We start from the raw sequence: 17,403 nt of genomic DNA on the forward strand, positions 1-17,403 counted from the left end.
TCCTGAGTGCATGAGCCTGGAGTAATCCCTGTGCATTGCTGGGTGTAACCCAAAAAACAAACAAACAAAAAAAAACTGCTCTGGTTTTCTTGGGGTTTTTTTTTTTGGTTTTTGTTTTTGGTTTTTTTTTTTTTTTTTTTTGCTTTTTGGGTCACACCCAGCGATGCTCGGGGATTACTCCTTCCTATGCACTTAGGAATTACTCCTGGCATTGCTTGGGGGACCCTGTGGGATGCCAGGAACTGAACTCAGGTCAGCTACATACAAGGCAAATGCCCTATGCTCTGCCCGCTGTAGTATCACTCCAGCCCTCTTTTAAAAAAAAAAATACAGGGACTGGAGTGACAGCACAGCAGGTAGGGTGTTTGCCTTGCACGTGACCTGACCCGGGTTCGATTCCCAGCATCCCATATGGTCCCCTGAGCACCGCCAGGAGTAATTCCTGAGTGCATGAACCAGGAGTAACCCCTGTGCATCGCTGGGTGTGACCCAAAAAGCAAAAAAAAAAAAATTGAAAACTTCTTCCACCTTAGTAGAATTTTTAAAGGAATACATGATCTCTATTATATAAGGCTTTTCCATTAAGTTCAAGAAGTAGGATTTTCTGGATCATGAACTGCAATTTTAAAATTACGTGGAAACAAATCATGGGAAATTTCATTATGAAAATGGGCATCCAACTAACTGTGCCATGCCCGCACAAAGAATAAAAATTAGTGATAGTCCATCTAAACATATGCCCTAATTAGAATAAGAAGGCAAATACCCAAATAAATCTTCGTGCTGCATTTTAAGAAAACAGGGCTGGGGCAGAGTGATAATATACCGGGAAGGGTATATGCCTTGTATGAAGACAACCTGGGTTCAATTCCCAGAATCTCATCTGGTCCCCCGAGCACCACAAGGCGTAAGAACAGGAGCAACCCCTGAGCATTGCAGGGTGTTACCCCAAAAAGTAAAAAAAAAAAAAAAAAAAACCACAAGGCTTGGCTCCATTAGCTGCCACTGTGGAACACACAGGGGTTTGCCCCAGGGAACTGCTGAAGCAGATAAGGGATACCCTGAGACCCCAGCAGCCCACACAGGGCAGCGACTGCCATAGGTCATGGTGGACAGGAGAAACCAAGTCTGGGGCCTGTGTCCAAGGTAGGCAGGGTGAGGGCAAGAAAGGCAGACGTCAGGACTCACAGAGCACGCTGGTTCCCCCATCAAAGACTTACTGTTTCTTGGGTTGCCTCTGGCCTCTTCGTTTGGGGCTCCCGCTCTCAGACCCGCTACTCGCCTTCAGTGGGTGAGGGAAAAAACGAGCAGACATTAGTGCACACCATTCACCGGGATGACAGCCTCCTGCTCCCAATCTATGCCTGCTCCACCCACTGTTCCACACAAGCTCTGAGACAAAAGGAAGCCTGCTGCCTGCTGGCCTGCTGGGCGAGCACTCTGGCCCTGAAGCAAAGCACTGCCCGTCCACTGAAGCCGTCGCTAAAGCCAGGAAGACTCCCAGGAAAGCTCAGTTCAGGACAACTGTGTCCCCTCCAGAAGCTACATACAAGTCATCCAGGGTCACAGGAGTGAGGAGAAATTTTCATCTTTTTCTTTTTTTGGCCTTTTGGGTCACACCTCGCTATGCAATCAGGAATTACTCCTAGCAGTGCTCAGGGGTCCCAACAGGATGCCAGGGATCAAACCTGGGTTGGCCATGTTCAAGGAAAACACCCAAACCACTGTACTATTGCTCTGTCCCCAGAAATTTTCATCTTTATTTACTTTTAACTAATATAAAGTTAAGAGTCAGGTGGCAACATCCTGGGCACTACTGGCCTAGAACTTTCAATGGATATGTCACATCTGAGCCATTAACAGGGGAGAGTACTGAGTCTCATGAATGGGCTGATACAACCAATCAGAAGCCAGTGGGGCTCTGCCACATCACCATCAGGGCCATCAGGACTAAGAAGAGCACTGCCACTGCCCCCTGGACCAGTCAGGTGTAGTCACTGCCAGAGGACAGCTCTTTTCCTCCGAATCTAAGGAAAAATGGAGAACTGCACTTCTTCCTAAGTCTAAGGACTCCACCCCCAGCCTGGACTGTGTTCATTTCTACACAGAAGAGGAACAACAAGTCCAATTGTGTTACGACTTGGAACAAACCTGCCTTGGTTAACCCAGTCTGAGAAACCAAGGAGAAAGACAGGTTAAGCAAACTTGCTCAAAATAAAACTGCCTAAATGCAAGAGGGTGGTCAGTTTTAAGAGACCAGTCTTGCTTTCAAAGCACGACTTTTTACCACGAGGCCACCTAACTCAATCACTAGCTTTTGGCCATCAATTATTTAACTTTTGCCAGAGGCACTTGCTGTCACTGATATTCTCGATGGTAATATTCTCGATGTTCTCTTTTCTGAGTGCAGGGAGGTGACATTCCATGAGTCAGAATAAAGCCTGTCAACCTAGTAAGAACTCACATACACAGGGGCCAGACCAATAGGACAGTGGGGAAAGACCTGGGTTCAATCCCCAGCATCCCATATGGTCCCCCAAGCACCCCCAGAAATAACTGTTGAGTGCAGAGCCAGGAGTAACCCCTGAGCATTGCCAGAGGTGACCCAAAAACCAAAAAGACACACAGTAGTTCCCCAAGCGCTGCCAGGAATACTTCCTGAGTGCAAAACAAGGTATAATCCCTAAACATAGGGTTGTGGCCCAAAAACATAACAACAACCTCATAAGGATTCCCACTAACAGCATGCAGGCCGAGAGAGGAAACCTAAATCCATAAAAACAAGAGAAGGTAGCACAATAATTTTTAAAAATCATCAACGTATTTCATCTCTTACAGTTAGATCAGAGAGCAATTACACGTGAACCTGAGCTACAATTCTTATCGTTAGCTTTAAGTGTGCTGCAATTTTTTAATGGTCTCAAACAAGACTTAAAGACATTACTCAAAGCAAAGCAAATTTTCTCCTCCCTTGGGGAAATAAACTGGAAACTACTTCTATTTGTGGCATTTTTGAAGTCCACATGTAGAAACTAGAAATTTGGGGGCAAAGTGACAATACAGCAGTTAGGACATTTGCCTTGCATGCAGCCGAACGAGGTTCAATCCCCAGCATCCAGTAAGATACCTCTGAGCACCACCAGGAGAAATTCTTTGAGTGCAGAGCCAGGGGGTAACTGAGCATCACTGGGTGTGGCCCAAAAATACAAAACAAAACCAAGAAAATGGAAACTAGAAATTTCAGAAAAGAAACTGAAACTGAAACCCTTATGCCCTCAGCTTCACTATGAGCAACTCCAAAATATAAACCACTGTAGCCCAGACCATGTGCAGATCTCGGCTGGTTAATCAAACACTCTCACACAATCCTCCTCGTTGAACTGTTGATAGGCTCCTTTCTGGAAGAACCACCAGATGTTCTCTTGGCTGTGGGCGGGAGAAACCCCAGGCCTGCAGTGTGATCTTTCCCATGGAACACACCAAAGTCGGGAAGGCCAATGTGAAGACAAGCAGTTTACACGAAGACCTTGAGACCTTTTCTTTTCCTTACCTCCTCCTTAATATTAAATCGAGATGGTTCTTGTCTACTTCGGTTGGACCGCCGGACGCCATAAACATCAGGATACTCTTCCCACATCTGCAAAACGATAAAGAATTGTGCCTAGAAGTTCTTGTTTTGGGCCCCAAAGCTTGTTATACCTGACGGTTTTCAGAGATCGGGTCCATCAGCGCTATTTAAGGGAACTCAAGCCAGCGAAGGGCTTGAAGAGTCGGTATGCTTTCTTGTGGTCAAATCAAGTACCGCCTTTCAAACACAAGAGGCTTATTGTCCCAGGACACTAAACTCAACCATGACTCATGACAAAAGGCAATTATGGGAGGGGAGCGATAGTATAGCGGGTAGGGCATTTGCCTTGCACGAGGCCAACCCAGGTTAAATCCCCGGCAACCCATATGGTCCCCCAAGCACCGCCAGGAGTAACTCCTGAGAACAGAGCCAGGATTGAGCCCTGAGCACCAGCATTGCTGGGTGTGACCCTACCCCCTGCCCCTCACCCCCAAAAAACAGGTTGTTACACTGAGCGGCACACTGTTGACTCAGGGAACACGGAAATAAGACTTGAATGACACAGCAAGGTAAGAAATACCACTCCCACCTAATTGTCTCCATCTAAGAGCCAGAGAGATTATATAGCAGGTAGGGTACTTGCCTTGCCACGTGATCAACCCTGGTTCAATCTGATCAACCCTGGTTTAATTCGCATTCAGTCCCCTGAGCCCAGCAGGAAACAATCCCTGAGCCGTGCCAGATGTGGCCCCAAAGGTCAAACAAACAAACAAGAAGTCCTCATCTAGGAGCTTTACATGACCCTGACTCTATGATTTTTTTTTTCAGCTTTTGGTTTGCACCTGATTGCTCAGGGGATACTCCTAGCTCTGTATTCTGCACCAAGCAGTTCTTGGTGTGTGTGTGGGGGGGGGGGGGGGGGAGAGGGATGCGGGGGAGGGGCAGGATGATCATATGGGGAGCCAGGGATCAAACTCAGGTCCAGTGCATGCAAGGCAAGCACCTACTCACTACCTACTTATTACTCACTGTACAATCTCTCTGGCCCCTTGTCACGTTCTTTTTGAATTTGTGGTGGGAAGTGTCGCCACGATAGCACAGCAGTGGGGCGTTTGCCTTGCGAACAGCCAGCCTGGCCGAGCCGGATTCGATTCCTCCACCCCTCTCGGAGAGCCTGGCAAGCTACCGAGAGTATTCAATATGCCAAACACAATAACAAGAACTCTCACAACGGAGATGTTACTGGGTCCGCTCAAACAAATCAATGAACAACAGGACAGTTGTTTGGTGGGAAATGTCAGTACCAGGGATGGAGTCTAGGTTTCACACAGGCAAGGCCTCTGCTCTACCACGTGAGCCACACCTGAACCCAAATTTTAGGTGGTTTTCTTTTCGGGGGGGGGGGGGGGTGTTGAGGATGGGGGGGGAGAGGTAAAGGGAGGAAGAGTTTGAGCTACATCCAGAGATACTCAGAGGTTACTCCTGGCTTTGCACTCAGGAATTACTCCTCGTGGTATGTGGTGGACTAATGGATGCTGGGGATCAAACCAGTGCGTAAGGCAAACACCCTCCCTGCTGCTGGCTCCCCCTACCCCCCACCCCCCACCCCAAGTTTTATCTCAACCCTGCAGGTTTGGATTGTGCACTGGCCCATCTGAGAAATCCCACACACAAACAGGGCCCAGGGTGTGTCTGATGAAGCCAGGCCACTGCCCTGTCCTCCCATCCCTCAGGCGGTGCACCACAGGCCAGGCACAGGCTAGGCAGAAATTCTGGCCACAGAAATCCTCGCTCACTCTCAGGCAGGAACTCCTACCGCTGCTCTCATAGGCTTCTCATGCAGGAGTCGCCTATGTCTTTAATGTCTCATCTGGAGCAATTCTCCCCAGAGATCAAATCAGTCAAGTCTAAAAAGAAAGGCAGGTGACCAGAGCCTGGAAGACAGAAAGGGCCAGGGCTGAGAGGGTCGGTGCTTTGTAAACCTCTGGCCACAAGCTCAGACTCCTGCACACACCAGGCATGCTCCTAGCAGCATCGCTATTGGCATCCCACACACAACTTCCACTACTAAAGAGGGGCAAAACGCACAGGAGAGAGAAAATAGCAAGGCACGCCTGGCTGTGCTCAGCCTGTGCTAAGTCCTGGCTCTGCACTCAAGGATCACTCCTGGCAGTGCTTGGGGGACCATATAGAATGCTAGGGCTAGAAGCTGGGTCAGCTGCATGCACAGCAAACACCCTAACCCCTGGACAATCTCTCCTGCCCAATTAACCAACCTCTTTTTAAACCCTCAAAACAAACATAAACCCTTTCGTCTGTGTGTCCTGCAATCTGAAGCCACACATCATCATTTCCCCTTAGTCCCGTGTCCTGGGTCCATGAGTAATACAAAAATAGCTAACAGCTACCCTCGGAAGACACACCATCAAGTTTCCCGGGGACAATGCTGGCCCACCAGGGGGTGCAGGCCCTGTGCCGGAGGGAGTACCTTCTTCACATCAGCTATCCGCTCCTTCTTAGATGCTGGCTTCTCTTTGGCTTCCGGAAGGGCTGGCTGGGACTTGGACCCTGCCGACTCACTCTCCGACTCAGACGGACTCTCAGAGGACTCGGTGCTGCTATTCGAGTCACTGCCATGGCCGCTTGCTGCATCGCTGCCCTGCTCACTTTCCGACGGGCTGCCTGAGTCTGAACCCGAAGCTTCTTCAGAGGCTGAGTGACTTTGTTAAAACAGTGAGATTTTAAGAGACTAAAGAATCATTATGTGACTTCTGTTTTTTTTTGTTTTGTTTTGTTTTTAAATATCCTTCCTGTAAAATGACAGCAGAAAGTAATTTGGGTCAGACACCACATCAGAGTGTCCCAGGTCCCTTTGGCATTCTCGCATTTGCAATCCCTAATCCACATCCCTAATCAATGTCATTTTCTGAGCCAGGGACACAGACCAAAGAATGTGCCCAGATCAGCTCTTGGACAAACACTCAGAATGGACATAGCACTATCTCCACCGCTTAAAGGACTCAAGGAATGAGCAAAACAAGTTCGGGAACTCTCCCAAGAGGACACAGGTTGGATCTGGAATCAGGGTGATATAGTCTGGATGCATTAAGTCTTAGGTGTTTGGGGCCAGAGGGATAGTACAGTGGGGAGGACACTTGACTTGCACGTGGCAGACCCGGGTTAATCCCTGGCATCCCATATGGTACCCCAAGTACCACCAGGCCACGAGGTGTGGCCTTCCTCCAGAAATAATAATAATGTCTTAGGTAGGTGTTTGTTTTCAGCCTCTCAAGACAAAAATATCAATGCTAGCCCCAGCCCCTAGCCCAAACAAAAAAAGTCCAAACAGAACAAAACAAAGTCCTTGAGGCTGGAGAGATGGCAGAGTGAGGAGGGGCGCTTGCCTTGTACACAGTGAATTGGGGTTTGATCCGAGGCATCCCCTCTGGTTCCTCCAGCACTACCGGGGGGGATCCCTAAGTGCAGAGCCAGGAGAAACCCCTGAGCATCTCTGGATGTGGCCCCCAAAACAAAAATAGTAACAGTGAACAAAAGTCCTTGTATAGCAGATAAAATGCAGCACTGAGAGGTGGTCAGTGAGAAACCATGACTCATGTACTTTAAATGCTACTATTCCTGGCCCCAGCCACCACCAGGGGGCAGCATGGCTCTTGCTGGAAAGAGACGCACGGTGACCATTTCAGCACTGGGGAGTGGTTTCTTTTACTTCGCTTACAAAATGGCTGAACAGCCTGGCAGATCCTGCGTCCTGGTGGTAGTGGCAGCAAAAGCTGTCAAACATCTCAGTCTGACAGGAAAAAAAAAGTCCCCCCCCATCCAATGTGTTGGCAGACCAAGCCTCTACCAATGATAAAACTGTGACCTTTCGGGGGGCACCAGGGCATTAAGTGTCAAGATTTTCGGGGGGCAGGGAGGCAGGCAAAGGATCCTCTTGGGTCTGTGTGCATCGAGCTGAGTCCCAGGGAACAGAGACAGAAAATTCTCCCACACAGGTGCAGAATGGTTCCTTTACATGGGTTGGGGGCTGGACCTCACCCATTGGTGCTCATTCAAGGGATACTCCCAGCTCTTTGGTGCTAGGGAGTGAAACCAGGGCTCCCACAGTTTCAGGGGCCCAAAGGCATGGGTTCTGCTTTATTTCGTGTGTGTGTGTGTGTGTGTGTGTGTGGTGTAGGAGGTGAGGAGGGAACCAGATTCAAGCCCTGCTTGAATCCCACCAACAAGGTACAACCAGGCGGACTCTTGCTGAGCAAATGGAGCTATAGGCTCAAAGGTTCCTGCCCAGGTCCAAATGTCCATCACACTGGTCCTTCCTCCTACAAAGCAACCTCCGGACCAGTGTCTTCAGAGTGGCAGCCTTGTACACAACCAATTGGGGTTTGATCCCAGGGGTTCTCCCTGAATCTGGGCATGTGCCCAGACAACAGCCTGGACAGGGGCAGCATCAGGAGACTCATCGACACTCAGAGGTCTGTGACGCATGACACACACAGCAGCAAGACTTTATTTTTGCCCATCAAGCAAATGCTAGGCAAGGCAGATACTGACACTCACCACTCCTCACCATAGTAACACATCCGCCAGCCAGATGCCGTCTAGAGGTGAATGTCAAAGGACAGGCAGGCACTTGTCACTTCAACTCATATTCTCCCTGGAGTACAGCTCAGTCCGCCCACAGCTCTGAAATGGCCCCAGCTCCATGCAGACCCGGTGAGGAGTGGTACTTGTTTATTAAACATTTTCAAGTGAATCGGATGCAAAGACATTTGGTACTGTGGCAGCCTGAGCCAAATCTTTCTCTTTGGATGTGTGAATGGAAGGGCAAATAAAAGTTCTCCTGCCCATCACCCCTCCCCTTCTCAGTTCTCCCTACCACTTCCTCCCCTGCTGCAGTCATCAGCTGCCCATCTTTAAACTGTACCATGCACCCAGGCACTGCACTGTGATCAAGTTCCGGGCTAAAATGCAACGTGAAGAAGCAAAGAGCTGGATTACATTCCTCCTGTACTTCACATGTTTAAGTGACCCTAGAGCCGATCGGCCATATTCTGGGTCCCCTTCTTGGGAAGCCTGTGGCCTCAGGGTTCTCATGTACAAAATAAGGGCAGGATGGGGTTGGAGAAATAGGCAGCAGGGAGGGCACTGCCCTGCACGAGGCCAAACCAGGTTTGGTCCCAATACCCCATATGATCCCCTGAGCACTGAAATAGGCAGCAGGGAGGGCACTGCCCTGCACGAGGCCAAACCAGGTTTGGTCCCAATACCCCATATGATCCCCTGAGCACTGCCAGGAGTAATTCCTGAAGCAGAGCCAAGAATAACCCCTCAGCATCTCTGGATGCAGTCCAAACCACCACCCCCCCCCCAAAAAAATAATAAGGGCTTGTCACATCTGTCTCGGGAGGGCCACTCCAACTAACCAACTAACGTGCCTGTGCTCAGACTCTGCCCAGTCCTAATCCCAGCAGGCACTGGAGGTGAAAACCACAGTTTTTTCAAAGTTCATCTCTTGTGATCACTTTTGCTGACTCAAGTGAAAGTACAACCACCACCACCACCACCACCGGAAGAGGCAAAGTATGAAGTGTCTTACACAGTCCACAGCTCACTTGGATCAAGAGAAAGGCTAGGAGAAAGTTACAGGTTAGGCACCAGGTTAGGCACCACCGAGGTGGCTTTGAAAGGAGCCAGGGAGCTTAGGGAACCACAATACGCTTACCCTCTGCTACACTAACCCTTCTCCCTAAATATGCATATAAAAGCCTTCCATTGTAACAAGCCAGACAGGGACAAAGCAAGACTAATAGGCAGCATTTCCTAGTAAGAACTTCCAAAACCTTCCAGAAGGAGGTAGAGGTTGGGGTGGGGTTAAACAATGGGGAAGGGGGGAGGTGAAAAGCCTTGGTGAGGCTAGGGGTGGAGCAAGTGCTTAATGTTAATTCCCCTACAACAGATTTCAGGAGACTGGAGAGATAGTACAGTAGGCAGGGCATCCCCTGAGCTCTGCCAGAAGTAAGCCTTGAGCACACTCAGGTACGGCCCCCAAACTCTAAGAAGAGGGAGATTTAAGGCAGGAGAGATAGTAGGGGGCAGAAGGGTCTTAAGGCATTAGCCTTTCATAGGAGATCCTGGCTCAACCTCAGGCATCGCATATGGTCTTCCCAAGGACTCTCAGGAGTGCTCCTTAAGACAGAATAAGGAGTATTCCCTGAGCACAGCTGGGTGTAGCCAAAGAGGGGTGGGGGATAAGTTTCTAATGGGGAGGGGTTGCACTGGCTTTTGTTTGCGAAAAGGGTGTGGTAGCCAAAGTATGAGATCTCTGAGCTGGAAGGAAAGGGAATTCTAAATGGAATGCAATCCATTCAAAGTTCATTCTGGAATCAAGCTTTGGCAGGTTTAGCTAAAAATGCAGAGGTAGCACTAGAATTCAAAGGGACAAAGTCAGGAATTCAGAAAATCTTGGAGGGGCCAGAGTGATAACACAGTGGGGAGGGCACTTGCCTTGAACGCAACTGATCCTGGTTCAATCCCAGGCATCCCATATGGTCCCCTGGCACTTACAGGAGTGATTCCTGAGTGCAGAGCCAGGAGTAACCCGCACCTCCCCCAACAACCCCCCCAGCATAGCAGGTGTCTTCCAAAAACTAGAAAAGAAACAAAGAAAAATGGAAAGAAGGAACATTAGGGTGAGAATTCCACTGGCATACTTTTGTTTTTGGAAGGGGTGGGAGTAAGACTGCCACACCCAGCAGAGATAAACCAGGCCTTCCTCAGCAAAGCATGTCCCAGGGCTATTCACATGACCCTAGGCAGAAGTTTTCTTCTCCCCCCCCCCCCCCCTTCTTGGGTCACACCCAGCAATGCTCAGGAATTACTCCTAGCTTTGCACTCAGGAATTACTCTGGCAGTGCTCAGGGGACCATATGGGATGCCAGGGATCGAACCTGGGTCAGCCGCGTGCAAGGCAAACGCCCTACGCCCTACCCGCTGTACTATCACTAAGGCCCCACAAGATTTCCTCTTAAAGGAAAGGGCGAGCTGGAACTGCAAGTCCCTTGAAGCTGAAATTCTTCCTCTTCTACCAGGCATTCAACCCTCCTTTATCGGCACTCAATCTCCCTTTGCTTTCAGGACTCCAAATTCAAGCTTGTCCCCTGACTCATAGGCAGCTGAAAGAGTCCCCTGACTCATAGGCAGCTGAAACAGAAATGAGGGGACTGCGCGATAGGACAGCAGGGAGGGCACTTGCCTTGCATGTGGCTGACACTGATTTTGATCCTCAGCGTCCCATTGGGGCCCCTAAGCACTTAAGCACCTGAGCACCGCCAGGTGGGACCCCAAAAAGCAAAAATAAAGGAACACTAGGAACAAAAATTAAACACTATAAAAATATTAAACGTGGGGGCGGAGTGATAGTATAGAGGGAAGAAGGTGTTTTCCTTGCATGCAGCCAACCTGGGTTTTCTACCCCAGCATCCCACATGGTTCCCAGAACACTGCCAGCAATAATTCCTGAGAGCAGAGCCAGGAGTAACCCGAGCATCAGCAGCTGTGACTCAAAAAATCAAAAACTAATAAAAATAACTCTAAAAAGATAAATAAAAGTAGAAAACATTGTCACAAATAATTACATAATATAAGAAAAATCTAGAGAAATGCTAGAAACAAAGCTCCACCCGCAGATCTGAAACACATATGCAGACTTTTAACCATGAGAGCTTTTTTGAACCAAAGCAACTTCAATAAAAAACCAACAGAAAAACTCCATTAATTCAGAAAATACAAAGGAAAGGAGTAGAAGAAACCAAAAATAAACCACATGTAAAGAACCAGGGGGCAGAAGACTGAAAGCCAGAGGGGGGAACGAGGGCAGTGGTGAGATCACTGGATCAACTGCCTCTCCTCTCTTACTCACTAGCACTGCACCTGGCTAGGCAGCAGAGGGTAAGTCCGGGCCAAAATAACTGGCTGCGGGAGAGAAAAGGTGTCTACTCCCTGACTGCTGACAACCCAGCCTGGCAGCAGGGATGACTCATACAAACAGCTCTTCTAGTCGTCCCCCCTCCACACACACACACAAATAAAAGGGGAGGGGGGCGGAGAAGCTTCTGCTCCCTCCAGAGGGCTGGCTTTCTCAGGAGAAAAAAAAAAACAAGATTCTAGGAAACAGTTTGCTTGTAAATCACCCCAAGGTTGAAACTGACATGAGAGGGTAGAGGATGGGAACCCAGAAGACTTCCCCCCTTGATACCCTCCCGAAGGCTTGCAAGGGGCTGAGCCATCAGGCACTTCAAGGAATCCCCGGAAAAGGGCTAAGGCAATAAAATGGTAAAGCCCGAGGAATCAGCATTGTAGGAGTAGCTGCCGCTGACAAAGCACTTTTCAGTGGAACAGACTCTTCCTTAGCGAAGTCCTTTCAGGCACCGTATTTCTGAAATTTCAGAATAACTAAGGCCAAGCCTTTAAGCTGAGCACACCGAGTCCAACTCTGGAAGTTCTGCTGGGGAAAGCATTTCCAGAGCTCAGCACTGAGTGTTCCAGATAGCTCTGGCCATGAGAGGGAACTCAAACATCATTGGCCAGGACCTTCTCCCCTTAAGTCAGAGGAACTTAGAGGGACTTTCTCCAGCAAACTCTGGGAGTTCAGAGCTCTGCATCAAAGGGAGCAACCATCTGCCTTAATATGTAATCGCCCAGCAGATATGGTTTAAATAACCCCCCAAACTGTGCCCTGGAACCAAGTATACTGTAAAGTATACTGTAACAGTAAAATGCTGGGGGGGGGGGGGGGGGGGGCACGCGCGCGGGAGAGGAAGCTATTTACAAAGTGGTCCACACAGGGCTCTAGGGCTTCCTTCCCTTATCCCATCACCCTATGAACTGTGCCCTGGGCCCCAGATTTGCCCTGTCAGTTGAGGCTGACCAGGGAGGTCAGAACACATCAAGAACAGTATATTGTTCCATCCTGGGTTGAGGCCAAAATAAGCTCAGGATGCACTTGGGCCCTGGAGGGCCAATCATCGCTTCTAGTTACTAAGTTCCAAAGCCAGGAGTACTGGGTAGTCTCGAAGGTTTTCACATCTGAACCCAATGCAGACTGGATTTACTGAGCTGTGAGTGGGAGTGGGGCAATCACAGGCAATATTAATTTCATTGTATACAAAACAGTTCAAAGGTGATGCACAAAGTTTCTCTTTGCAAAATGACAAAGAGAAACACCCCGCCCCCCCCCCCCAAAAAAAAAAGAGCAATGAACTAATAAAACACATGGCTCATAGGTAGAAAATCCAAACCCAGTAAGTTTCCTGCAGAATATTTTCTAGGAGAAAAGAGGCCGCTGAAAGCCACAGTTGAATTCCAGTGAACAGTTCACCGAAGAGTTAAGGGTTGGCTGCCCGCTGGGGAAGGAGGCAATCAGTGACAAAAAGTGTGAGCTTCGATACTTGTTTATAACAGTAACATTTAGTGCCACTTCCAGATTTTTCTTTGAGGAAACAACTTGCTACAATTTTTACCATTTGAAATGTCTCTCAAATGTCATCTAACTTCTCCCCACCCCCTCCAATGACTTCATCTTTACGGAAATGTTTGTCTCCAAAGAACCAAGTATCCCTCCTCTTCAAAGCAATAATCCAAAAGAAAGTGATTAATCTGCTCATCTCTAGCCATTTCATGCCATTTTCCAAACAGGCAGAAAACCCACAGTAAGATATAACTATTAGGGTTTTTTCGAAAGGGAACTGGGTGTAAGTGGCATGCCCACATATAAGATGCATTTTAAACCACATGGTAACAGTATGTCTTTGGGGCTGTAACATCTTCAATAGATAATGACTACTTAATCCGATGCCACTTCTCTGAATTTCGAAGCATCAATAAATACCAAAAATGCTTTTGACAAAAAAGTACTGTTTCAAAAGTCAATCAACCTCAGCTTTTGCAGATCCTGCTGTAGGTGCCCTTTTAAGACTCGAAAGTTGGGGACCAGAGCAATAGTACAGCAGATAGGGCCTTTGATTTGCAAGCAACCAAGCCAGGTTTGATCCCTGACACCTCATATGGTCCCCCAGAGCATTGCAAGGAACGATTCTGAGTACCAAGCAAGAAGTAACCCCTTAGCACTGCCAGGTGTGGCCCAAAACAAAGAGTTGAAAACTCCTGTTAAAAGTGCACTTGCTTTGTATGCCTCCCACCAGGGTTGGATCCCCACACTCCACATGGTCCCAAAGCACTGAGATTATAGTGAGGAATAAGCGCTGAGTACAAACGAGTATTTCTCAATTATACATGCGCAATAGAGACAAAATGAAAAAGCAAGCGTGTCTCTAAGGCTGATTACGCATTCTGGACATAATTTATATTCATACAGATCAGTGGGTGAGAGAGTAGTCCAGCGGGTAGGGAACTTGTCTTGCATGCAGCTGACCTATATGATCCTCATAGCCTTCCAGGAATAATCCCTGAGCACACTGCCAGGAGTGAACCCTGAGCAGAACCTGTTGCCAAAACCAAAAACTTTAAAAATTAAAAAAAAAAGATCCAATCTTTGATAAATGTTTACGAACTGGAATTTCTTTTTCACCTTAAGTTCCCATAAACCTTCCAAAGAATTATTTAAAAAACTAGGGCTAAGTAAGCCTATACTTGTGAAACACGAGTAGCTATGTATTCTGAATATACATGTATTATGCGTGCAGATATATTACATATAGTGAACTTATAATAGATACCTCCATTGATGAGTAAACGGTGGCTGTAGTAATTCACTATCACAGAGGGTCTGGCCCTCATAGAATTTAATTCCCAAGTTGGGTACAAGACCCGGTCTATCTCTTCATGAACACCTGATGGGAATCTAGACGTGGATCCATGCTTTGGTCACCTCCATTGCAGCTGGGTCCTATTTCTGCTAAAACTACCCACAGGACAAAGGCCAACACTGTGAGAATCAAATGGGCACATGCACGTGCACACGTCTCTCCTGCCACTTAAACTCATGATACAGGACTGGCACCTGGAAGCCAACCTTGGCAATAAGTTCCAGCTGACCCCCTTGCCAGGGGCTTCCAGGAAAGCCCCACACACACTCCCACCCACAGCACCCAGGCACGGAAACTCCACAGCACAGAATTTTAGACAGTCCAGTTTCCAGGTGATCAGAGCTATGGAGGAGTGGAGCTGACCATGTGTGGAGCATCGCTGACCCGGCCAGGTGCTGGCAAGGGTGGCTGAGGCCTGTAGCTGAAGTCAGTGGAGTCGCCGCTGTCCATGTCCCGCTGGAGGCATGCGTGACAATGGTCGCTGCTCTAGGTCCCTTAAGGACGTCGGCCCTACACCTCTCTGCAAGCTACGGACCTGTGTCTTCCTCCACTTAATGCCAAGGTGGAAAGGGCATGGTACCACGTTAAGAGACACGGGCACAGGCTCAGGTACTCTTCCCCGGGCTCTCGAGTCTTGGACAACACTGCTGGGGCGCTCTACTATGAGGTTCTATCTCAGGGGACCTCTGGGGTCCGGGGCAGGGAAGGACAAACTGCAAGAAGGGGGGGGGGGGGGGGGGCGATCGGGCGGACAGCAAAACAGGGACAATGCAGTAAAAATGGCAAGGTTTCCAACAGATGACGTTTAACTTTCTCAAGCAGAGAAAAGCCAGGCCCGGAGCAGGGCGGCGGCCCAGCAGGAAAGTCCCAACCTGGCTGGTGGCGAAGCCGCGGCGCTGGCGCTCCCGCTCCCTCCTCCTCCCGCTCCTCCTCCCCCCACCCTTCCTAGGAGCCGTCCCCGGGCTCCAAGCTGCGACTTCTCCAGACCACACGTCACGGCGCGCGCCACGCCCGCCCTCCCAGCCCGCGGCGCGCGAGCCTGACGTCACGGGGCGGAGCCTACCGGAGAGGCCGTCGCCGGCGACTCGCTGTTACCAGGCGCGCCGGCAGCCAATGAGCGCGCGGCACCGGCGCCGGCCGCCCTTTGAACTCGGCACGGCAACTTCCTGCTGCTCGGCGAGTCCACAGTGCAATGCAGTATGTCTGTCAGCGCTGCGGCACAAAGAACAGCCATTTTGTGACTGAGCTGGCCCCGCACCAAGCTGCCGGGGGCTCCCGAGCCGGCGCCCGCGCCGGCGCCCAAACGGCCCCTTCCTGCCGGGGCAGGGCGCTCACAGGGGCAGTGGGGACAGAGGGAGGGGGGCGGGCATTTTAGGGCTCGAGTCTTTCTTTTCGGTCTCCGAAACAAACAAACAAAAAATCCCTATTTGGCCTCATCAGCGTTATAAAATGGCTGCCACCTCCAAAGCGGCCAGTTCTGGGCCACGAGCGACTTGCACCGCGCGTGTCTGCGGCCCCCAGCCTCCCAGGGGAGCCAGGCACCGGGTGGGAGGGCATGGAGGTACCCACAGCTGGGGGCAGCAAATAAATCTAGTTCCAGGACATTCGCTTTGCAATCAGTTTCATCAACATTTCCGTGTTTGAACTGGCACCGCGCAGCATAGGGACGCACAAAACTCGAGTACGACCAGCTCCTGTTTCCCAGCCCCTTCCCTCCTGGCTTCGTTCTGGTGATGGCACTGAAGTCACTTGCAAAGGCCAATCATTCCAAACACGAGACAGGGCACAGGGCAGTCTAGGACCACCACTGACTCTGCTTTGTATCTTTGGAAAAGTTGTCTAGGACCAAATGTTTTTTCATTGTAGCTTTGGAGAGGAACTTTTTAACTGTAGCTTTTTGGAGGAAGCTTTGAAGCAAAGTGCAACACAAAAGTGTAACAAACCAGTCGAAGTGGCGACCTGGAAAGGATACAGTAGTAACAAACTGGATGGAAACAACCCCGAGGAACCGCACTGCTTCCCCAAACCCTACACCTGCAAGCAGTCCTTTCCAGATGGATCCCAGCTTCTCAGACCTAAGTTTCCTAGACTCCTCCCTCCCTCCCCTGGGGCTCAAAGGTGCTCCTGCAGCTTCTCCACACACTAGACATTTGCCATGGGAACTTGGGCCTCAGGGGAAGCCCAGAGGTGCTAACCAGGACTACCCTGGGGTCCAGTGCGCTTAAGTTTAGTTTGTTACAAAACAGCTCTACAGCAGACCACCTCCTCTGGTTTTCCAACTTTCCAAGGAAGTGATGTCACAATTATGTACCTGCAGTAAATTGGGGGTAATAAAAAAAAAACCTTTCCAAGAGCTTCAAATATTTCTGGACATTCATCAGGTAGTTCTCAAAACAAAGGCGGAAACCCCTTTGAAAGTACCAGGCATTGCTACTTGCTGAACGGTGACATCTCCCACCCCCCACAAACCCTTCAAAGTGTATTTCCAGGTAATAGAACATTAGGAAATGAATAGCAGCGCTACTTGACTCTTTTAAATTAGAAAGCAGAGTTTAACCGCAAAACTTACATAAGAAAATCAAAACCCACGTGAAACTATGCAAATCACAGAGGGGGGTAAAGAGGGTAGGGAATTAATTTTAGGCACTGAATCTTAAAAGGTTGAAATTTACGTGGGGATTCCTATTTCTACAAATAGCCCATTCTCTTCAGGGAAAAAAAATTCAATAGAAGCTTAGGATTAAAGTTTTCTGTCCAAAATCTAACCAAGATAATTTACATGGGCTACCCAGTTCAAAAGACAGAAGTCTATGAAACAACTCCATTTGCAAAATATAGGAATGTACATTAAAAAACAAGGATCAAATATTTTTTAAAGTAGTAAAACATCAAAGTCACCTACTTGGAAAAAAAGCCATATTCAAGTTTTAAATTCCCTAATAAAAATATTATTTGCATAAAATTATAAAAGTAAATGATTAAAGTCACACAACC

The 17,403-nt window shown here is 48.9% G+C and overlaps 1 protein-coding gene across 2 annotated transcripts in view; it reads right to left on the minus strand.

Moving 5' to 3' along the window:
* The window catches only part of CHD2 (chromodomain helicase DNA binding protein 2), an 80,195-nt gene that overhangs the window by 60,669 nt on the left and 2,123 nt on the right, over window positions 1-17,403 (minus strand). For both annotated transcript variants that reach the window (XM_056124682.1, XM_056124683.1), the window contains exons 3-5: window positions 6,057-6,288; window positions 3,551-3,637; window positions 1,221-1,282 (exon numbers count right to left, since the gene is read on the minus strand). In XM_056124682.1, coding sequence (XP_055980657.1) covers window positions 1,221-1,282; window positions 3,551-3,637; window positions 6,057-6,288 — 381 coding nt within the window. The remainder of the gene's footprint in view (window positions 1-1,220; window positions 1,283-3,550; window positions 3,638-6,056; window positions 6,289-17,403) is intronic.

This window comes from Sorex fumeus, unplaced genomic scaffold (genome assembly GCF_029834395.1).
Source record: "Sorex fumeus unplaced genomic scaffold, SorFum_2.1 ptg000051l, whole genome shotgun sequence".
Lineage (NCBI taxonomy): Eukaryota > Metazoa > Chordata > Mammalia > Eulipotyphla > Soricidae > Sorex > Sorex fumeus.